Below are 23,745 nucleotides of genomic sequence, written 5' to 3' on the forward strand. Positions count from 1 at the left end.
CTTGTGGCCACCAGTTACTGTGTAATGTGACTGTGACTCTGCTCAAAAAAGTTTGACAGTTTCAGTGAGTGTTACAAAGAAAATAAGGTTTTTTTTTTTGCATATAGAAAAGCTTCTTCTGTGTTTTGATGTTGCATCCTCAGTGCAAGAACAGATTGTCTGATCAAACTATTTTTTTTTAGTAAAATTTGAAAACTCTTCTTTCACTGTCTTAAAACCAAACACAGGTAAGTCAGTAAGTTACTGAATAAAATGTGCAGAAAACATGTGCAAGTTTTACAGTTGTTCAAAGTCAGGCAGTCAGGGGCTTGAAGGAGAAGCAAATATACATCTGATACATCTGATTTTCTGGCGCTGTGTTTAACACCATGTTATCATGTCTTTATTTGTCATCATTGGACAATCTTACAATTAACTACACAACTTCTTTTCAGAATATCAGTCTAATTCACGCAAATGTGCAGTGCTTTAAATATTTTATTAGTCCAGTTTATACTCAGCACATGCAGTACTTAACAAAATTATTATTACTATCCAGTGCAAGGTTCCACACAAGGTACCCACAGCTGCCCTAAATACACAATACTGGTAATTACCAAAAACACTTTTTATGTTCCTGTGGTTAATCCTCCAACATGCAATTATTTATTTAATATCAAAACAATTATTGTTGTTATCCACGATTCTTCAAATTCATAGTTTTACAAAAAAAATCTTAAAACAGTTAAGTGCTTTAGGATTTTTTTTTTTTAAATTAAGATGCCGAGGTTATTTATACGACGTAGTATTAGGGCCGCATTAAGAAAAACAATACTATTCATCATTTTGAGAATAATATTGTAATTCTGTTTTGTTTCAAGACAATCAGCCATGGTTGCTGTACCCTCTGAGTGAAATCGTACTTCAGAATCGACTTAAGTAACAAAGAAGGAAATTATTTCTTTTTTAGCACACAAACATATTATGGTAAATGTAAAAGGATGTTGAAAAGATGGTGCAGAAAGCTGCATTCACGTAATGTGAAATGGATAACTCATCTACACAAAGGTATAAGAAACGTGGCAGTGTGTCTTGAAACAACAAAAGTAATCTCCACATTTCGATGCTTTTCTCAAAATAGATTTTTGATTTTAATCTTGAAATTTTGACTTCATTCTCAAATTAATCAAAAATATTTTATTTTCTTAATGTGGCCCTAATACTCCGCCTTATATTTACTTCCAAAATTAGTTTTAGTGGTTGAATGTTATTTGTGTTTTATTTCTGACTTCTCAGAGGAGTCCAGTGAGCTGGTTCAAATTTAGCATCTGTCTGTTTCGGTGATGTATGCGAGGTGACTGCTGCACCAACTGCAATGTTGCAACATGTTTGCAGAGAATCTGTTGTTGTGATAGTTTATATGCGTAGATTATTGAAGCACCCAGGTCAATGGAAAAATGCAGGAAGGAGTTTCTGGCCGCAGCAATCTGTGATGGGTAAATTACTGGCCCTGCAGAGAGAGAAATGAATAAATAACTGATAAAACAGTCTTTGCTCTGCTTTAGCTTTAAATATCTATGTGCTTGAAATTAAAAAAAAAAAAATTCAATAGTGATCATAGTAACAGGACCAGCTTTTTCTTGCATGGGCTTTGCAATCCATTATTGTTTTCTGTAATAAGAAAGCTTTGGAAACAGAAGGATAATTCACAAGATGATTCAGTGTTTATCAAGTTGCTGTTCTGCAACAGCAGGAAATAAAGAAAATGTGAATAACAAAACAATTTACCAATGGGCTGCATGCTCCAGGTCTATGGGAACACCTTCTCTTCTGTGGTCTTTGCTTTGGTGGGTTGACCGTCCTTTTTGCCACCTATAATGAAATGACATGAACATTGCGCTTTTATGTAATGATGATAAATTAAAATCAACATAAAATATAGACACGTTGTTACTGTATAAAGAAATCATGGTCATGACATTTATAGATTAATATACAGAGTCCACAATGACTTTGAAAAATTGTGATCCTGTGTAAACAGTAAATAAATACAGAAGGCAATAAATTGCAAATCTCACAATCCCACATTTGATCTAATAAAACAACAGATCAAATGTTTAAACTGAGAAAATGTACTGTTTTGGTACAAGTAACGAGTTCTTAGTTACTTGTTCATTTAGTCTGTTTCCTTTTGTGTCCTGGTCTCATCTGTGTTCTTCCCACCCCATCATGTCTCCATCGCTGTCTCACTGTCTGGCTCTGTGTTGTGTTTCCTGTTTTATTTTGGTAGTCCTGGTCTCTTGTGCACTTTGCTCAGTTTTTCTTCCCCCGTCTTTTTGTCTCTGATTTGTTCCTCCTGTGTTCCCACCTGTTGCCCATCCCCTTGTTATCCTGTGTGTATTTAAATCTTCAGTCGCTCTCTGCTCATTGTCACATTGTCTCTGCTAGCTGTGTAGTCTCTCGTGTGTTCCTAGTTTGATCAGTTAGTTTCTATTGGTATTCCCTAATTGTTTATTTCTTGTTTTGTTACTAGTTTCAGAGTTTTCAGTTGTTAGTTCTTTTATTTTTGAATATTTTTACGCAGCAATAAACCTTTCTCTTTTAGCTTACAACTCTGTTTTTGAGTCCTGCTTTTGGGTCCCACCTCTGCCTGCCACACAGCTGTACGTGACAGTTGTATTTCTTGTTTCACAGTGCACTTAGTTTTCAGTTGGTGAAAGGTCTGGACTGCAGACAGGCCAGTTAGGTACCCGGACTTTGCTTTTACGTAACCGTGCTATTGCAAAGATGCAGTATGTGGCTTAGCAATGTCTTGCTGAAATATCCAAAGGACCCCCTGACAAAATATGTCATATGACTGGGAGCATCTGTTGCTCTTATGCATGTATTTATGTATATAAATTCATGCAGTAATGGCAGCTTTAGACATGTGCATGTGTTGACATGTGTCAATTCCATTGGTGCTGAGCACTGATAACAAGCCCGATGGTCCCTCCTCTTTTGTTTGGAGGATACGCCATGCATGTTTTCCAAAAAATTTCAAGTTTTGATGAATCTTTCCAAACACAAGGAATGAACTTAAGGGAGTATAAAACTGCACAAACACCTATTATGATGCTACGTTCCAATTTTGTAATGGAAAAGTAGAAATACACTCAAAATCAAACACATTTGCCAGCCACGTGATCCAGGTCTGTTGATACAAGCTAAAACAGCGAGCTTTCTCTTCTTGCATTAAGTTCCTCTCTCTACAAAATATAATATGGAATTTGTAGTAAATTCAGACAGATAATTAAAGGTATGTATCCCTACCTTTTTGATTGCTGTTGCGGATCTTTTTAACTGATCTGGACCTCTCACTACGACTTGACCAGCTGCGTCCGAAGGAAAGGCAGTGATGAGCAGAACAACCTGCAGGCACAACAGCAGCACAGTTTTGTCCATGGCTGACAAACGAAATGAACAGAAAGCTGATGCTCACTAGAACTGCTGTGGACAAAGATGTGGCAATAACAGACTGCCAGGAAACTGCAAGTCATGTCCACAACATGCAAGTCATTATCAACACGAAACTTACTTACATTAATAAGAGTGCATAAGAGGTGTGACCCAAATACATTGACAGCTGTGGTTTTACTACAGTGAAAACCACTTCTTTAATCTTGGTTTAGAAAAAAATTGAGTTGAGTTTAATTTCATTATGCTTCTTTATATTCTTCCTAGATGATAGATGGAAGACTATATTTAAAAAAAAAAAAACAGCTTACAAACTTAATTATGTAGCATAAAGACTGAAGACAGGATGTAACAGCTATCCATGCTATCTCAACAATCACAAGATCTGTTTACAAGCCTTTAAATTAGTATCATAACATGTAAAAAGCCTATGAATATGCAGCCACAATCCTTTCACATCTACTTTCACAAACTTACAAGTAAACAAACTGAAGAGATCAAAGTATGCAACTGTTTCTGTACTATGAAGATGAAGGTATTGCCGCCTACTAACCAATCAGTAATCTTAAAAGCAACATCACTATTCCTGGAAGATCCATCAGACCTTTCCTTATTGACTTGCAGTAATAAATGTATATTTGCAGAGCTTTGATCTGATCTGACTGATGCTGGTGATTTGCCTGCAGTAATGACTTTCAGTACTTACTGACTGTTTAACCTGTTCATGTATTTGCCAAAGTACAGTTTGCTGTTACAACATCAACAGTTCTCTGTGGCAGTGCACAGAATTAAAGATGTACTCTGTGCAATCATTCTAACCGGGAGAAAGAACACTTCAAATAAATCATTAAAATCCCTGAAATTATTCCTGTGATGTGAATGTAAGCTTTCAACCATAGTTGATGAATAAAACTGGTGTCACAATAAGCCACATCTACAAAACAATAATGAGGAAATAGCAGTTCACGCAACAGCAATAGACAAAGCAAACAGCCATCTCTTGGCTCATATATGCTCACACAAACCCACAGTCAAAGCCACAGTTTCCATCACTTGTCACGTACTAACTATTGTAAACCTTTGGCTCAATTCTCTCCATCTCTGTGAAAAATATGATTGATGACTAATTCAGTGTTAGCTTAGTTTGTCAGAAAGTCTGGAAAACAGAAGGAAGTAGGTATTCTCTTTACCAAGGTATGAACAAAGACTGCATGCTACTAAAAACACGCGAAGAAATAACCCCAACAAATTTTTAGGTATTCAGAGAGAAATTTTCTTAGTTCATGGCTTTAAGCTAGTTTTTAGGTTGCAAGATTAAAGGTTATCTGTGTGAGAGAAATCACATCACGAGGTTTTTTTTAGTTTTTTTTGTTTAGTTTTTGAGACTTCTACATCATCAGTGTGCCAGATGTAGCAAATGTTATACAAGATAAATCTCATATATGCAATTGCATTTTGAAAAACTTTTGTTTTTCAATATTGTTCAATACCCACTCCAGGTTTTTTTTTTAATTTGAATTTTCTGGAAAATGTTTCATGTTTTAGGCCTCAAAGTGTTAGATCAAGTCAAGCTGTGATATTAAAAAGTCTTTACTCTTTGGTAATATGCATGAATTTATGTAACTTGTGTATAATACTGCACAATCCACAGACTTTACGTTTCTTTCAGTTTAGAGGAGGAAATCTGATTATTTATCATCATTTTATCAGTGCCGCTTTTAAATTCTGACTTATTCTGTGCTTTACTTTTTAAAACTCGTTTGAAATTGTGTCAGATGTGTTGAGTGTTACATGACTTCTTCTGACAACCAAAACAGATTCAAGCCATTGTAATTCTGTTACTTGGTTCAGTAAGTACATCTACACAATCTTAGTGTCTAATGTCTGTGACAGTTCATTGACTGAGACAATGCAGAAGATAAATAGGCATGTAAAACTGGGTCTGATATACTTATTTCAGAATACTAGATTTGCTTTGCATTCAAAATAATTTTAAATAATATTTCTTTATTTATTAATAATGGATTGCATTTATATAGCGCTACGTATTTAAAATACAAAATATGACGTATTTATTATACAAAAATGCAAAAACTCAAGCAAAGGAAAAAAATAGAAACAAGGGAACTGCTAAACACAGAAGCGAGAACTCATGAGGAATACACAGCTTGAGTGGCAAGCACAACAGAGAACAGAGGGAGACACAGACACAGGAGGGGTTTTAGCGTAGAGTGGGCATACCTCCGTAATCCTTCTGAACAGACAAGGAAGCAGGAAAATACAGGAGACTATCAAAATAAAACAGGAAGTAACGCGCACTTGCAAACACACTCAGACTAAGACGTGGGCTTGACACTGGGACTGGGGATAAACAAACATGGAGACATGACTGGATTAACAAAACAAAGAGCTGAGAATAGGACAGACATGAACAGACCCGAAATCAAGAAGTAGGAATACAAACTCGGGGGCACTGAAAAGTAACCTGCTCAGGAACTAGAACATAATTAACTGATGCAAAAAAGCGATCGAAGACCCATGACGATGATAATTATAATAGTATCCTCCAGTAATAGGGTTGAATTTTTCAAGCACTTTAGTTAGTTCAAATGTAATATGTGCAAAAAATACACAGATGGTTAAAGTTTACAGTCTCATGCTGGAAAGTCTCTTAAGTCTCAACCCTAAATAATGAAGGGCTTGAATTGCAGTAAATAACTGGACAAACTGGGGTGTTCTAAAACTTCTGACCAGTAGTGTATCCATTGATTAAAATAAGACACTGCTGATTTAAGCTCATTTTATTTATGATAGATCTAAGGTTACATACATTCCAGAACATCATCAAAATAACAGTGTATAGTTTGCTAATATTTAATCAGTAGTTTTTAACATCCGTAGCTATAGCACTTTAAGTAATGCAATTAATTTAAATTCTTGTTTTTAACAAAATTTTAAACATTTTAAGGACTAATGCAGATGGAGAATATTACATAGTTTTCTGTTATTACTTGATTTTTCTACATCACATAATTTCCCTTTATTAGTTCACTTTATTTTGCAGCATTATTTTCTTCTGCAATGAGTTTAATTCTCTTGATTAATAAAATATATTTAAATTGAAAGCTGACAAATGTTAGCAGCTTGCACCATTTACTGATATATTTGTTTGATTATATTTTACAAGCAATCAAATTGATTAAGCAGACCTCCACACAAGATATCCATATAAAATAATGTTAAAATTAATAATAGAAGCACATGTAAACAGGCTAGGCTTCCATCCTTTGCCAGTTTGAGTAGCAATTTACCACTTGCTGTTTGAATTTTGCTTATTTTTAATTGTGTCAAAATTGGTATGAATTAAAACAAAACAAAACAAAACCCCCAAATCTAATGTGGTGCTTTATTATTATATTAAAGTTTTGAACACCACACATCATACTTATACTCTCTATCCCACAGTAAAAGTGCATATATTATTTGTAAAATCAAAAATAGCTAATGTGTAGAATTATAAGTAATGAATATATGGCAAACTGGCCCTAAATTTGAAATAGACACAAGTATTGAAGAACTTTGAAAAAAGAAAAGCATGGCGGTATAGATTTTTTTTTAAAAACATAAAAAGATTTGACTTTTCATTTAAAATTATCTTTGAATCCAAACCAAATACATTTAATAATATAAAATAATCTGTTTGCCAGTGGTTTGCCACTCCCATCAATAGAATCATGAGATTATTAGCAGAATTTTTAGAAAAGGAAAGTTAAGAGTTACACTTTTGGGGCAAACTCCCAGTGCCCAAAGTGGTGAGAAAACTACAGTAAACATTAAACTTAATTCAGTAATGCTGAGTATTGGCTTTTTCTTATCTTTCGCATTTAAGGGTGACAACAGACTGATTTTTTTTCTGAGTAACTAAAATAGGAAGGAACACAATCTTCAAAATACAGTGAGGTCTTTGATGGTGATCAGGCGGGGGAAAGATCCTTGTACTTGTTCACCAGTCACATTCCCAGTTGGCAAAGCACTGGAAGAAAAATCACTTTTGTCAGTTTCTCAACATTATGGAAAGTTTGGTGAGAAGCATTGATGTTCATTAGTCTGTTAAAAGGAGCATTACCTTTTCATTGTAGCCCTGTTTGTTGATCCAGTCAGTGATAGTAGTTAGATGGGCATTTGTCATAACACCCTTACTTTGAAGTAGAGGAAACCATGTCTCTACCATCTCTGTGCTGTGTTTCTGAAAACTGTTTTCAAAAGATTCAAGCCTGGTTTTACTTATTGGGGTGTTCTGAAAATTCTTGGTACTATCCAGACTGTATCGTGATATCCAGTCAAGGATCATCAGCTTAAAGGTACCCACAACATTGTCTTTACTTATTGCTGAAGCTAAGAGGTCTTTGAAGGGTGGCGCTTTCGTGATGCCAAATTCTTCATGTAATTCTTTAGGCACATAAGCAGTCAGGAGTTTATGGCCATGAGAACCTACCACTTTAGAAATTTGATTTGGATTTAGTGGAGATGAGTTTGTTGCCACGTCAAGCATGGCCTCTACTAATCTGCTCTTCTGGTTCAATTTTTTGGCCTTCAATATGCTACTGACTGGTGGCTGGTGAGCTGCGTTAATGAATTGCCCAATTCCTGGATTTTTAGTTGTATTTTTTCGCAACTCTTTATAGGAGCCTACCTTTCCAACTTCTCTTTGAAGTGCCTCTTTGCTTTCATTTATCATCTCTTTTAATGCTGCTCCTAACATGTACCAGTCCCCTCCCTTGATTGTTTCAGTTAATTCTTTCCGCTTGATGAAAGGCTCCCATTGGCCTGGGTGTCTGAGAAGAGCATCGGCCTCCACAGATCGAAGACGATTTGCTTCCAAAGTGATCTCTTCTTCACTGGCTTGTGGTTTCATTCCACGTGCCAAAGCATAAAACAGACAGCTCTTGCCTTTGTTGTCTATGCTCACTGTCTGGTTGTTGATATGCACATCATAATGGCCATCGGGGTATTGGTCACTCTTTGGTCTGTAGATCAGGGTCACAGTTTGATTGGCAGGTCTAGTGTCTGGGCTCAGCTCCTGCATTTTGGTAAGTCTTCCATTGCTGTCCTCTGTTAGGATGACAACTTTAGTGCCAGCGGCTTCTGACAGGACTCTGATATCAAGGATGGTGCCTGCAGTCGTGGAATTCTTGATCTTTTTAGCATGTGATTGTGAGTGTTGATCTGCCTCGCCTTCAACTTTTAGGTTAGAATTTGGTTTTTTTGGCATGTATGCAATGCATCTGTTGTCCTGTCCAGCTCTGAGCTTTTCCTCTGTTCTGTCAGTCTTTAAGCCCTTTCTCACATATTTACCAATAAAACCATTTGCTTGGTCTTTAACAATAGAAACAATGTGACTGGAGACCTTCTGGTGGAAAACTTCTACCAAAGCATCAGCCAATAAAGTACTGATGGTGCTGCCTAAATCCTGCTTGAAATCCTTCAGCAGTTTAATGTCTTCTGCAGACAGATCACTTACTTTTATATTCTCTGAATAATTTTGGGTTTCTTTGAATATTTTCAGCTGTTTATGAAAGTTTGAAAAGAACTTGTCTGACAGGGTGGCTACTTCACTGATGGCTTCTGTTGTCAGTGTGCCAATGTGGACACCTTGTATAACTGTCAGAATTGCTTTTATTTTTCCTTTGCTATCTGATTTAGCTTTTTTAATCACTTCGGAGAGGGATAAATTCAGTTTGTTTTGCCAGCTGAGGTCTGCATAGAATGGCTCTATTGCAATTCTGCTTAACTCTCTGAAAACGGCCAGCAGCTCTTCCTTTCTTCTCTCGTCATTCAGAAGGTCGTGAAGTTGCTTTTTGTCCTCAAGGTGTGAAAGAATAATGAGGTCTACTAATGAAGATGAAGGCTCTTTTTCCATTTTTAATTTCACTTCGTGATCAGTTCTGTCTTTCACCTTGCTTTTGATTTCTTCTAACATTGTTTTAATGATTTCCTCTTCTGCCTTTCCCAGTCCATAGGCGATTAGTTCTTCTGCAAATTTTTTAGCTGTGTATTTTACTGCATTATTCATATTTGCCTTCAAAGCAACACTGAGGCCATCTTTAGCTTGTATAGAGAGAAATTTTGGCATTGACTTAAGCTGTTTGCCAAATTTAAGTAAGGATTTACAGCATTTGAAGGCCTTTGAAATCAGCTTTCCAACTCCAAACCCAATGAGAGAGACTCCAATAGAAATGGCTTTTTCTATAGCCCATGACTTCCAGCTGAATTCTCCTGTCACCATGGCGTCAATGCCAGTGATGCAGTCTGATATTCCCTCAGTAATGAGTCCCATTCCAACTTGAGCAAATGTACCAACTGTAAATACAGTGAGCAGTGCTCCTCCAACAATCTGTAAAACTCCAAGAAAGAACACCAGCAGACCTTCCCATGAGAAACGAGGCTTTTCTTTCACAGAAAATACAAAGTTCAGACCTCGACTGCAGAGATTGTGAGCTTCTATCTGGAGATCTTCATCAGCATCTGACACCAGTTCACGAATCGTTGTTTCTTCGGCTGCTGCATTGCTTTCTTTCTTTTTTATTTCATCCAACTTTTGGATGGCCTCAGTAATGTTGTTGTCAAAGTAACTATACATTGTGGACCTGGTTGATAACTGTTTTTCCAGGCTGGTTGCATTACTGTCGGTTGAGTCTGCAGAGGACATTTTTGCAAACTGAAGGCAAACTATTTGTTCTTCAATGAGATACTTCACAGACTTCTGTGCTTCCTTTAGCTCATCTATGGCCTTAGTGAGGTAATCTGCTTTCTTTTGTTGTATAGTGCAGTATGCATGATTGTAAAATGCTACAGCTGCCCAGCTTTTATCCTCTGTCATGGCTTTTTCAAACAGTCTGGCTGCGGTATCCCACTTTCCATCACCCAGTGCAACATTTCCAAACTTGATGTAGTGATAAATGCTGGAACTTGGTGAAGTCTGACATTGACACTGACTTTTTGCCTTTGACAAATCAGCTTTCAGACTCTCTTGCAGTTCATTTCTTTTCAACTGATCAATTTCTTCTGATTTAGTTTGCAGCCAAATCCCCCAGAACTCATTCATGATGGCAACAACAGCTTTTTCCTCGTCTCCATCAGTGGTGTTATAAATATCTTGAAGTGTTTCACAGTATTCTGAAAAAAGGTCCTCCCGCAGTTTCATCTCAGCAACATCGTTCATTATATGATTTATCTTTTCTGCTGCAAGTCGGTCTCTTGTGCTCTTGGCTTCCTCCAGAGAGGACACTGTGCTGAAAGATGGCTGCAGGTGTTCAGTGGAAATGATTATCTGAGCAGATCCAGGTTTACCTTTGCGTGCAGTTCGTCCAAAAGCCTGGAGTTCCACTCTTGTGTTCTCAGAGAGGAAAGAGAGGATCACAAATAACCCTCCATTATTGTTCACCTCTGGGGACACTTTAATGTCTGTGCCACGGCCGGCAAGGTTTGTGGCAACAATGACATCACCAGGAAGCAGCTCCTTGTCTATTTTACTCAAACTGTCTCTGTCACTGTGGCAGTAGAGAATGATTTCACCTGGGATGCTGCTCTTCAACTCTTCGTAGATCTCTTTTGCTTTGTTTATAGTTTCACAGATCACCAACGCTGCTCTTCCATCTCTGTATGAATTTGGGGAAATCTGAGCTGTGACCACATCTTTTATTTCAGATTTCCATTCTTCAGCTGTTTTTTTCAGAGTACCTTTGACCTCAAATAACTTTTTCCTGTTGAATGTTGGTATTTTGCACACAGAGAGATTTGGATACAGGTCCTGCAAAAACTGAATGTCTGCTTTGCTCCCCAGTGTTCCTGTTGTTCCATATATTTTTCCCTGGTATTTCTCAAAAAACGAAACGTTGGAAATATAATTTGTCACTGTTGAAATTGTGCTCAGTTTGACTTGGTGTTTAATCTCCACAAACTGCTGCAGACCATCACCCCATTTCTTATTCAGTTCAACAATACCAGTGGATCTGAAGTCCACTGGACAGACGTTGTCATTTTCTACGACATATTCACGTCCTTCTTTCAGTAACATTGCCAGAAAGGCATTCTGAACCCACACTGAGACTTTCTTCTCCACCAGATTCTTCAAGAAACCAGGAATGCTGATTTTTTCTGTATTGTTTTCACATGGGGTGTACTGAATCCTCTCAGAGATCAATTCTGCAATGGGCTTGATGAGAACTTCTTCTGACTCATAGAGAGGACAACACAATCCTTCCTCCAGCACAAGAAATGAAAGCTCTGGGATGTCCAGGTCATTGTATGGACTGCACTTTCGAAGACAGAGCAGTCCTTTGTCATCTAGCGTGTAAACAGTAAAGCCGTAAGGGACATAGTCCTCAATTTCTTTGAAAAAGTCTACCATAGAATCCTGACTCACTGTTTTCAGTTTACTGAGAAGTTCATGGTTTTCACTCTTGTAGATATCTTCTGAAAATCCTTTTGGCACAATGTTAGATTCTTCAGCAATAGTTAAAATGTCCATTGGATCACTAATTTCACTGCCTTCTGTGTTCATTGAGTCATAGATGGCCTTGAAGAATGAAGCAGGAGGACCTCGTACAAATGTCTGGTGTCCTGTAGATAGGAAGCCATACTGACTGACGTGGCTCCAGATCATAGTGAGAATAATGTTCAGGTGCTGCATGGACACCATGGGGCTGGACAGGTATGTCAGCTGCACTCCCTGATCCAGCAGCAGTGAGTCCACTTCATCGATAATGATGCACTGAAAGTTACGATCAGGCCTCACATCCTTCATCTCAAATATTTGGCGAAGGTGATCAGCAGCAAAGGCTTCAATGGTTCCATAGACCACGTCCTTCTGATAGCATTCTTTCCGATCTTTATCCTCATTTTTATTTGTGTTTATGTCGACTGTAATGCCAAAGTATTTGTAAAATTTGGCCCATTCTTTAGCATCTCTTTGACATAACACAGAAGAGCTGGACACCACATCCACCTTTTCACCTCTAAGCACACGCAGCACTGCAAGCATCGCTATGACACAAGACTTTCCTTCTCCAGTTCCCATCTCCAGGAGCTTCCCAGTGTCAGACAGGGCCAACAGGCACCAGCTTATCATCTGAGTGGTTCTGGGAAACCACTTCCTTTCTGCTTTGTGGAGGTGTACAGCATTGCATAAGATTGCAAGGATCTCCTGAAGGTCCTCTGTCTCCATGCTGTGACTGAGAGTCCTAGCGCGCTGAATATCTGCCAGTTTTTTAATTTCACCAGTTTTGATTAAGTTTGTTACATGAGTTACTATGTTGTATGATTTACTCAGTGTTTGTTTGTCAATTTCTTTCATCTGCCGTATTTCATCAAAAAGGTTGTCAGTGCTTTCAGTTTTCTCATCTTTAAGGCTCTTTTCTAGATGCTGGATCAGATTCTGAGTTGTGCATGAATCTATGAGCTCAAGGAGAGAGTTGTTGTTTTCATCTTTCCACTTGGAAGAAACCCGACATGTTTCCATCAAATGCAAAATCTTCATGATGGGAATACAGTCGTCGTCATTGTGGTTATCAGTTAATGCTTCAAGAAGGTTTAAGACCTCTACTGGTGACCAAAGTGTTTGTTCCCCAAGATTTGAAACCATCTTGAAGACTTCTTTGGTTTCTTTGTCTAAGTCTTGGAATTGTTCCACACAGGCAAATAAATTCTCAAAACACCATTTCCCTGCAGGATCTGTCATGTTTTTAACAGCTTCTGTTTGTTTTGTAAAACTTTTCAGGAGATTCTCAAGAAAGTTCAGAATGAAGACCTCATTAGAAAGAAATTCCTTTTTACTGATTTTCTTTGTGATTGTAATGATTTTACTGTCAGTGGTTGTATTTTTGTTTAGGGTACTGTGGAGGACCTGAAAAAGGATCTTGATAAACATATGTCTCAGTTCCACATCTTCACTGCAAATTTTAGTCATGAGGTTCTGCAGGACCTCTGCAGCAAACACCAAGGAGTCATTGTCTTTGAGTCTTGAAAGTTCCAGAGCATGCAGAGCACTGAGACTTTGTTTTTCAATAATGAATCCACGATTTAACTGTGGGTTTCCTGTTTCCATTGCCTCTATGCCACGTTGAACATAATCTGACACAAAATCATCCATTGTACCATAAACAATGTCTGCTTCATAGACATCCCGGAATGATGGGTCAGTCTTCTTCATGTTTGTGTTAAGTGAAATGTTAAGGTGCTTGTAGAAGTCAGACCACTCCTTTGTTTGCTCCTCTGAGTGAACATCAGAGCTCAGCACAATGTCTAGTTTGTTTCCCATGCAGACTTGCATGGCTGCAAACATGGCTGTAACACATGGGTCTTCTTCCACACCAACCAGTTGTACCACTCCACTCTGCTGAGTCAGCACCAGTCCACACCACCGCACCACCTGCCTCACCGTGGGCCACCAGCCTTTTATGTTGAACACTGCTTTGCAGAGCTGACACAGACACTTCTGTATGTTGTCTGCATTCAAAGATTCACATTTAACTGAATCTTTTATAAAAGGTTCTTCTTTTGGTACATTTTCTGTATATTTCAGGACACCAGTGTTAATGTTTTTTATCATATCAATGACAGAGTCATCCAAATTCCACAGCATCTTTACTTCTGCTAGAACTGCAGTTACACTGTTCTCATCGTTTCCTCTTAGAGTCTTTTGGAAATCCTGACAAAATCTCTCAGGAGCAGCAGATTCAAGGAGCTGGATTAGAGAGTGCCCACAGTCATCTATCCAATCTGGTGGTATGTCATACACTTGTACCAAGGTAAGGATTTGAGTTATAGAATCATCATCTGCATATTTCTGTGATAGTGCTTTAAGCAGAGTGACTGCCTCCATTGTAGTCCATTGGTTCATTTGCACAAGTTTGAGGAGCATTTCAGTGGACTTTGAGTGGGCTTCTTTTCCATTTAGATCTGTGAGTGTGGATAAGAGAAGCTTTAAACACTGGATTTCCATCTTTAAAGTGAACACAGAGGCTCTTCCAACTGCACTCTGCAGTGATGATGTAAGGGTGCTCAGGAATTCAATTATAAAGAGGTTCTCAGTGGAAATCTCATATTTTGCCCATTGTTTGGCTACGAAGCCGGCATCCCTATCAGATCTTCCGCTGTCATTGAAAAGGTGCATCAGGTTCAGATACAGGGCTTGAGTCAAGAGGAAAATCTCAAAAACACTGCATGCTGATTGGCTGATGGATTCCACTAGGGACTGCATATGATTGGAGACGGTGTGTAAGGAAACGTCTTCAGATATCTCCAGAGACAGAGCACAGAGCTCTGTGATGAACACCTGAGTGTGCTGCAGAGTGCTGATGGATGGAGGAGCACGAATCCACTCATCAAACAGAAGTTTGTCCAGGACTGAAAGGATCTCACTGAGCTGATCACCTGTGAGCTGAGTCAGACTGAGATTTGAAAGTGGAAGACTGCATTTCACTGAGAGGATTTCAAGAAACTCATCACTGTCACTGCCTGATTCATAGTTAGCTTCAAACTCATCCAGATGCCCTATTAGAACATCTCGTTTGGACTCAAATTCATCTGAGATCGGGCCACTCAGTTGTTTCTCAAGCTGCTCTGTAGCTCGCTGTTTAGATTCTTGTAGTCTTTGATTCAGTTTTTCTTTCTTCCTCTCCTCTTCTCTTCTCCTCTCCTCCTCTCTCCTTTGCCTCTCCTCTTCTCTTCTTCTCATTTCCTCTTGGTCTCTGATTGGCTTATTAAAGCAATAATCACACTCATATGCGTCATTGTAACCAACTGGTCTGTAGTATTGACCTCCATTAAACCTATGTACACATCGTCCATTAATGGTAGTAATTTGCTGTAAGTCAGCAAATGATTTGCATGGAGCCAGGACTGTACCACATTTGCAGCATCTAAGGCTGTTGCCCATGTTACTTTCCTTTGGTACTTCGTTCCCCATTCTTGATTATGTATTTAGCCGTGATGCTTGTTTCTGAAAAATGAAAAAGAAATTAGAATAATGTTTAACATAATAGCAGCTGTTTAAAGTTGTAACTGTTGTAAATGTAATGTGTCTAATACAACCATCAATCTGGACCACAAGTCATATATATATCCCTTGTCAAGGTTCATTTGTAGAATTTCTTGCCTTCTTAATTGGACTGGGTCCCGGTCCAATTAAGAAGGTTGTGGAGAAGTCCCATTTGACAACTATTACAATTCCTATTATGGCAAGAACCAATCATCTAAGTACAGAAAAACGACAGTCCATTATTACTTTAACCTCCTAGGACCCGAACTCTTCCACGGCATGCATTTTTAATTTCTCTTTGATATTTGGGCTGATTGGGACCCGATGAATGTACCTGATTTTTGTTTCAAAGAAAAAAAAGAGCCACATATGAGGATATTCGTTTAAAATTTCGATAGAACAGTAGCAGTATAATGTCCTCGTAAGTGGATATCAGGCCCTTGTAGAGCAAAATTTAGTATTTTGGTCTAAATAACCCAAAATGTGATGTCCACTTATGTGGACGCCAGGTCCTAGGAGGTTAAGAACTGAAGGTCAGTCAGTCTGGAAAATTGCAAAAACGTTGAATGTGTCCCCAAGTACAGTTGCAAAAACCAACAAGCGCCACGACTAAAATGGCTTGCATGAAGGCCGCTGCATGAAAGGAAATCCAAGAGTCACCTCTGCTTCTGAGGATAAATTCATCCGAGTCACCAGCTTTAACAGTATGTCAGACTAGAGTCCAGATAAATGCCACACATAGTTCTAGTAGTAGACACATCTCTACATCAACTGTTCAGAGGAGACTGCACGAGTCATGATTTTATAATCAAATAGCTGCTAAGAAACCACTACTAAAGGAAAATGACAAACAGAAGAAATGTGTCTGGGCCAAGAAACCCTACACCAGGAAATTAGACCAGTGGAAATATGTGCTTTGATCTGATGAGTCCAAATTTGAGATTTCTGTTTCCACCTACCATATCTTTGTGTGCCACAGAAAAGGTGAACAGATGGTCTCTACATGCATGTTTCCCACCGTGAAACATATAAAGGAGATGGTGGGATGGTGTGGGGTACTTTGTTGGTGACACAGTTGGGGACGTGAGCCAAACACCCCATACTCCCGCAATGCCTCCCACAGGACATTGGAGGAACAAGGTAGAATGCCTTCTACAAGTTTACAAAACAAGCAAGCCACCAAAGGACTCGAAGAAGGTCGGGTACTCTGAACCTTCATTTGGTGCATAAACGCAGACAAAAGGACAGGGAACAACCCCCCTCCCCCCCCCCCCCCCCCCCCCCCCCCCCCCACCCCCCAAAAAAAAAAAAAAAAAAAAAAATTACAGGCAGAAAGCCAAGGGGAAACTAAGAGTGTGCGTTTGTTTTTTCATCTTTGGATTATTTATTATTACTCATTAATTAGACAAAAGTATTTCTTATCCAATTACTTCAGTAATTGATGGAATAATTGAGATAATAATTAATAATACAATCGATAGCAGCAGTCCTAATTCGATTCAGTTCGATTTTATTCATATAACATCAAATAGCAACAGTAGTTGTCTCAAGATGCTATGTGTTGAAAGGTAAAGACAACACAAAAATAGAGAGAAAACCTCCAAAATCAAATGACTCACTTTGATGAATCTCTTGGTGACAGTCTTAAGGAAAAACTTCTTTTTAACAGAAAGAAGCCTCCGACAGAACCTGGCTCAGGGAGGTGCAGCCACTGCTGTGACCGGTCGGCAGTGATGGGAGGAAGACAGGAAAAAAAACATGCTGTGGAAGAGAGCCAGAGATTAACAATGGATGTTAAATGGACTAGTTCTTATGTAGTGTTTTCTACTTGATCACTTGAGTGCTTTATATAACATGCCTCATTCACCCAGACTTTATTAACAGAAAATTCCACCGCACCACCAACCTTCCAATTAGTAGATGATCTACTCTACCCACTGAGCCACAGCCACCCCAAATGACTAATGATGAAATGCAGGGTGGCACATAGTCAGTGAAAAAGATGATTGACGAAGAAATACTTACTGCATCATGGGAATTCCCCAGCTGCCTAAGCAGCATAACTAAGGGACCATTCAGAGTTACCCAATAAGTTTTTTGGACAGCGTAATAACAACGAATCACAGTAGTCCAGCCTAGAAGTAATAAATGCTTGAACTACTTTTTCAGCATCACTCCGAGAAAGGTTGTTTCTAATTTTAGAGATATTGCACAAATGCAATAAAGCATTCCTATATTTGTTTATGCTCTTTGAAGGACTTCATGTCAAGAACAGCTCCAACATTCCTCATAGTGTTACTGGAAACCATCATAATGTCATCCAGAGTAAGTATCTGGTTAGACATGTTTTTAAGATTTTTAGGGCTGAGCACAATAACTGCAGTTCTAACTAACTTTAGAAGGAAAAACATATAGGTCCTCCAGCTATTTAAATATTTAAGACATTTTTGTGCTTTAACTAATTGGTGTGTGGCATCTGACTTCATTGATGTACAGAGCTGGGTATCATCTGCATAGTAATGAAAATGTATGCTTAATCTAAAATTAGAGAATTCTGTGTTCTTAATCTAAGAATGTGAATATAGTGTGAATAGCATCAAACTGATCCATGAATTCTGCTTGGGTACTGAGGTCCAAAAGCATCCACTTAATATTAATTATGTGGACATATTACATGTGGTTAGAAATTTTCTAAACAATCAAAAAAAATGTTTCAAGAAGTTATATTTTTAAAACTCTTTTCTAAAAGCAATGAATTTCCACTTAAATGTGGTCATCTTCATGCTAATTGAATGTATTTTCTTGGTTGCATACCTCTTTGAAAAATCCTAAACCTGAATATGAGTACTCAATACGACATTTGATTTATTTTTGTGAAATAAAACCCTACAATTTTTCCATGTACCTTATACCAGTAACATATCCATGTACTTGTCACAATCTGGTACTACCAAATAAATTAACGGGACTTAGAAAATTAAGGTTGTTGTTTAATAAAAAGATGTTATTAACCATCTCATTATCTCTGAAATAAAAATACTAGTTCATGCATTTATTACTTTACAGATGGACTACTGTAAGTAATTATTATTAGGGAGTCATAAAAACTCCTTGAAAAGCCTTTAGTTGATCTAAATTATTGCAGCCACAGTACTGATAGGGATTAGATAGTGAGAGCATATTTCTCCTATACTGGCAAAATATTCATTGGATCCCTGTTTAATTCAGAATCTAATTTGCCCACAGCCTAGACTTCTGTGGCCTTCTCATGATACACTGAGTATTTCTGTTTCACTCACCAACCTCAACACTAGCATGTTTTATGTGTGTGTGTGGATTCACTGTTTATAGAAATGTTCTGTGTCTAATTGCACTTCCTTTGTCCTCTGTTTGTAATGATGTAATATATGGTAATCATGTTTTGTTCTCTTGTAATCTTTTGCATATTTCTTGTAATTTTGTACAATTTGTCTTTGTAGCACATCAAATTAACTATTTATGTGCTGCATAAATAAAGAGATTTTTACTTTGGCCCCGAGAAGTGAACCAGACTGCAACTTAACAAAACTTGCTAAAATACATACCAGGTATTTCACTTTCTTGAAATACTTGAAATACTTGTTGTTACTTCATAGCCTGAAAGGATGCTTAGAAATAAATACAATGAATAAATAAATCAAATGAAGTTTTATTAAAATAAATGTATTAATATTTTATCATAGGAATTTTTGCTATAAATATTACTATTTTTACTTCACTACTAAATTAAGTGAACACTTGATCAGTATACAGAACAGTATAACACAAAGTCATAAAAGTGCTTTGGTATCAGTTGGTCCAGTCAGTTAGCATAAACCATTGTGATTCCCTTTCACCTGATTTGGTGTAAATGAAAATGACAATAGGATCACTGGAGAGGCAACAACAGAACAACTCCCAAAAAGGATTTTACAGACCATTGCTCTCTCCTTATCCTTTCTGTCTGAGCGTTCTCTATTTTTTTCTTTTTGCTCGTGTCATGTCACTGGCATGTCACTGGCATGTCACTGCTGGTAAAAGGAGATGATACCTATTCCTCAAACTGCTGAACTTTGGATCTAATGGCTGACAGTTTGACCCCTGACCTGGAACTCCTCCCTGAATGTCAATAAAGTCATTTCAAAATAGAGGTGGGCCTACCTTTTACCAATGAGCAAACTTATGATGAATATAGTCATTAAAAGAGAGGGACACTAACACTGGCCAATGAGAGAGCGGAAGAGGCCGGCTTTAACCTGATGGAAAATGGCCTTTGTTACAATCAATTTCTTCAAACTAGACCCATTGAAATTTCTTGAGTACCTGTTCAGATGACAAAGGTGGTAAAGTCAGGGGTTGCCTTTTTTGGTTTGTTTTCGCAAAATGTATGTAAAAAATTAGTATAATCACTTCTTTATCATTTCTTTATATCTTTTGAAAGTCATTTTCTTCCCCTAGTTGGCTCTATTGTGTAGTGGCTAACACATTAGCCACAGGTGAAAGATCCCATGTTCAAGACCAGGAGGAGACGCAAAATTCTGGGAGGGTTGCTAACATTTGATTTGACACATATTTTTCCTTATTTGGTTTGGCAAAATGTGTGCCAAATCAAATATGTGGATCCATCTGCAATGGATTATGAATAGAGTAGGGTGGTAAAAAGTTATATATATCTTTTTCTACTCTCAGTGGCAGGGGACCAGTATGAGAACAGCCCCACCAAGACTGCAAACAGAGAAATACTGAAAGAGCATATGGGAGATGGAAGCAACGCATAACAACAATGCCCAGGGGCTAATGGATCTAAGAGTAGATCACAACAACATCTCTGAACAGACTAATAACCATCACAGTGGCAGAGATCGAAGAAAGAGTGTCAAATATGAAGGGCTGGACAGAACCAGGACCCAACATGACCCACAAAACATTCATTCATGTTTAAGAAACCAGTCTGAGATTATTTGAATTTTGTGACGTGGTGTATTTTTCTCTTGGAACCAGCCCTCAGAAGATGAGTACACGGGGTGTGAGATGGTCAGCATCAATACTCAGATAGGCTGCAATGTTTAAATAACATTCACTATTTACCAAGTGGTCTAAACAGTGCCAAAAATATGGAATTATCTGAGTCATGTTTTTCAGATTCCAGAAGATGTAACTAATCAATATAAAATATCTAGTATACTTAGTCAAACAACACTTTGTGTTAGTAAGCAAAATATTTCAAACTTATGTTTCCTTCACCTGGAGATTTAAATGGAGAGAACAGCCTTAACCACAATCTTCATATAAAGTGAAACTAGCCCAGAGATTTTATCTGTTACACTGCAGTAATGTTTCACCGCATAGCCTCGGAAAGTGAAATTTTTGGTTTGTCAGCATGATTCATTTTGCACTGAATGGCTGCACACATTGTTGAATAAAGGATGCACCCATGCATATGCCAAGCAGGGGATGTTGCTTGGTATATTCATGTTTCAACAGGAAACAAGGAGCTTTAAAAAAAACATTGACTTCAAACTTCACTTTTCAAAATGGAGTAAATTACATTAAAATTTATGTTTAGTTTTAATTAATAGTCAGTATTAAAATCTGGCGAATTTACTTTTTTTTTCTAACTAGGCCTACCCTTTTTAGTTTCATTAATATTAGCAATAGTGAGAAGTGTTATTGTTATATTTGATGTAGGCCATCCAATTAAGGTAAACGTCATGTTTTTAGTCGTCATAATCTGATGAGGAGTATTTTATTTTATTTTTTTGTTGATTTATTTTTCAGTTAATGTGGTCAGGGGCTTTGCGTGCCTCAGTCACCCTAAGAGCTAGACCAGCAGAAGCATAGCCTTCAGGTTGGACACCCAAGAAACACCCCACAGAAAAGACAACAAAAAATTAAGGTTATGATTGGACCCCAGTGACTTAAATAAAACAATTTCGAGACAGCATTACTCAATCTCAACAACTGATGAAGTTTTGAGTAGGTTTGCCAGCTAGAAAATATTTACAGAGCACGATGAAAATATAGTTACTGCTAAGTCAAGATATTCAAAGAGTCATCAATTCTGTGTATATTCAGTACTACATGGGGAAGATATAGGTTCAAATGCCTACCATTTGGGATCAAATCTGAAAGTGAAGTTTTCCAGCAGCGCAACTGTGAAACATTTGGAGGTGTTCCAAGAGTTCACATGGTAACTGGCGACATGATTATTGCTGCATCTACAAGGAAGAAAGAGAATGAGATGATACAGAAAGTAATGAACAGAGCAACAGAAGCAAATGTCAAATTTAGACAAAATACAGTACAAGATAGTGGAGTGTCAGCTACACGGAGCCACACCACGACATCAGAAGGTGTGAAGGCAGATGAAACAGATGCCTTCTTCTTGTAACAAAGTAGTATTACAGTGGATGTTGGTCATAGTAAAATGCTTGACCGAATGCATCCTGGGAGAGGCTAAAATGATGACCTCTTACATGCTGCACAATAATGTTTAATATTTAGTATTTACAGTTATATTCCCATATATCATCGTGATGTTGTTTATTCTATTGCTCTCGTTTTCTTCTGCTTGTTTTCTTTTTTCATTCTCAACAGGTGAAATTAAAAAGTATCTACTGTTATCTATTGTTAGCTAGTTTATTGTGATGGTGTTGTTTTTATTATGTTGCTCTTTGTTATTTGTTTTCTCTTCTGGTTTTTTTTATCCCCATACAGGTGATCCAGGTGTTTTGTTTGTTTTTCTTTTTTTTGTTTTTCTTTCTTTCTTCCCCCCTTTCTCACCATCTCTTCTCCCCTCTATTTTTCTTTCTCTCCCTCTCTTTCTTTCATTCTTTCTCCCTGTCCTATCCCCCAGTCATGTCTGTCCCGTCTTTAAAAAACAAAAATAAAATAAATACACAATTATAATAAAGGTCAATCAAATGGACCAATATGGCAAGGCCATGATGATCCACTTGGTAAAGTAAATCCACTTGGCATCTTTCTTGGCCTTCAGACAACGTTTCTGATGGCTAAAGATCCAAACGGGACAGGCAAATAAAATAAAATAAAATAAATAAAATGATGACCTCATTGGGCCAACTGCTACGATAGCACCATGTAGACAAAGAGGCAGTTAAAAGACTGAACATCAGTTTATATAAAGTCACTGCACATATTCTTTATAGAATATGATGCTGGACTTACACATATGTAGTAGTAGTATTAATTACTTTTACACTGATGGGGAACAAATATAAAAATAATTATTTTTGGTCTTGATACTTTATTAAAGGTTTTCCAGCAATACAGTTTTCTGGGTTCTGTGTTGTTTTCGTGGTGTTTTATTGTTTCTTTTCCTAAAGGAAGAGTTTGAAAAGTTCCTTGACCACTTGTCATTTTCAGCTAATAGGTGGATCATCTCTGCTTGCCACCTCACAACACTGATGAACCCTATGCTTCTTTTGAACATATCTTAGTGGAATTATCTCTCAAATAGAGCGACACATAAACAGAGATTTAAGTTTAGAAAATTAAACGAATGTCCTTTGTGCAAAATGTTCACAAAAACAACAAAAACCCAAAACAATTCTCAATAAAACAGTTTTATCTCTGCTCCCTATTACACAGTAGTTGCAAAACCTGTACACAACTAGTCACAATAATATTAAGTAAATTAAAGTAAAGTAAATTAAAATCTATGTGTTTAATTTTAATAAATAGTTTAATAAATTTAAATCTACTTAACTTTGCCATTCAAAACGCAATAATCCTCAAAAGAAAAAAGAAAAACAGAAAAGCAAAAAAGGAAATGTTGCTATTAATATTTAAGAGCAGACCAACGAGAAGATTGAAGATTAAACTCAGAGAATACAAATGAGTGTTTTAGCAAGTAGTAAAACATTTCAAGTTTGTTACATTACCTTCATCTGAAGAGAGAAAAAAAGCCCAACAACATCTGTGGAAATAAAACTGGGCTTTCAGACTGTTGGCTGCCAGTGTTATAAATGTGAAAAAAGGGGCGTGTTTAAAAGGCTGTCACTGGTGTTACTTGCAATATTGTTACTTCTGCTTAAATAAAGGGTTTTAATATTTCTCTCAAGATGTTTCTTTCTTGGCCTTCAGAAAACATTTCTGATGGCTAAAGATCCAAACGGGACAGGCAAAAAAATAAAATAAAATAAAATAAAATAAATAAAATGATGACCTCGTTGGGCCAACTGCTACGATAGCACCATGTAGACGAAGAGGCAGTTAAAAGACTGAATATC

The 23,745-nt window shown here is 37.5% G+C and overlaps 1 protein-coding gene across 2 annotated transcripts; it reads right to left on the reverse strand.

The window, feature by feature from the left end:
• Positions 1–386: 386 nt before the first annotated feature.
• Positions 387–23,437, reverse strand: LOC101487086 (uncharacterized). 2 transcript variants are annotated; one of them, XM_004555363.3, is made up of 7 exons: positions 23,398–23,437; positions 21,604–21,711; positions 17,095–17,236; positions 8,129–15,436; positions 3,292–3,390; positions 1,768–1,851; positions 387–1,489 (listed from the first exon to the last, which is right to left on the reverse strand). In XM_004555363.3, the coding sequence occupies exons 4-7, from the start codon at positions 15,401–15,403 to the stop codon at positions 1,481–1,483; spliced, it is 7,467 nt and encodes a 2,488-aa protein (XP_004555420.2). In that variant the 5' UTR covers positions 15,404–15,436; positions 17,095–17,236; positions 21,604–21,711; positions 23,398–23,437; the 3' UTR covers positions 387–1,480. The 2 variants fall into 2 exon arrangements, with proteins under 2 accessions (XP_004555420.2, XP_004555419.2); XM_004555362.3 differs by lacking the exons at positions 387–1,489; positions 1,768–1,851; positions 3,292–3,390 and adding an exon at positions 6,221–7,468 and having other exon boundaries at positions 7,562–15,436.
• Between the last annotated feature and the right edge of the window lie 308 nt (positions 23,438–23,745).

The sequence above is a fragment of the Maylandia zebra genome, linkage group LG18, assembly GCF_041146795.1.
Source record: "Maylandia zebra isolate NMK-2024a linkage group LG18, Mzebra_GT3a, whole genome shotgun sequence".
NCBI lineage: Eukaryota > Metazoa > Chordata > Actinopteri > Cichliformes > Cichlidae > Maylandia > Maylandia zebra.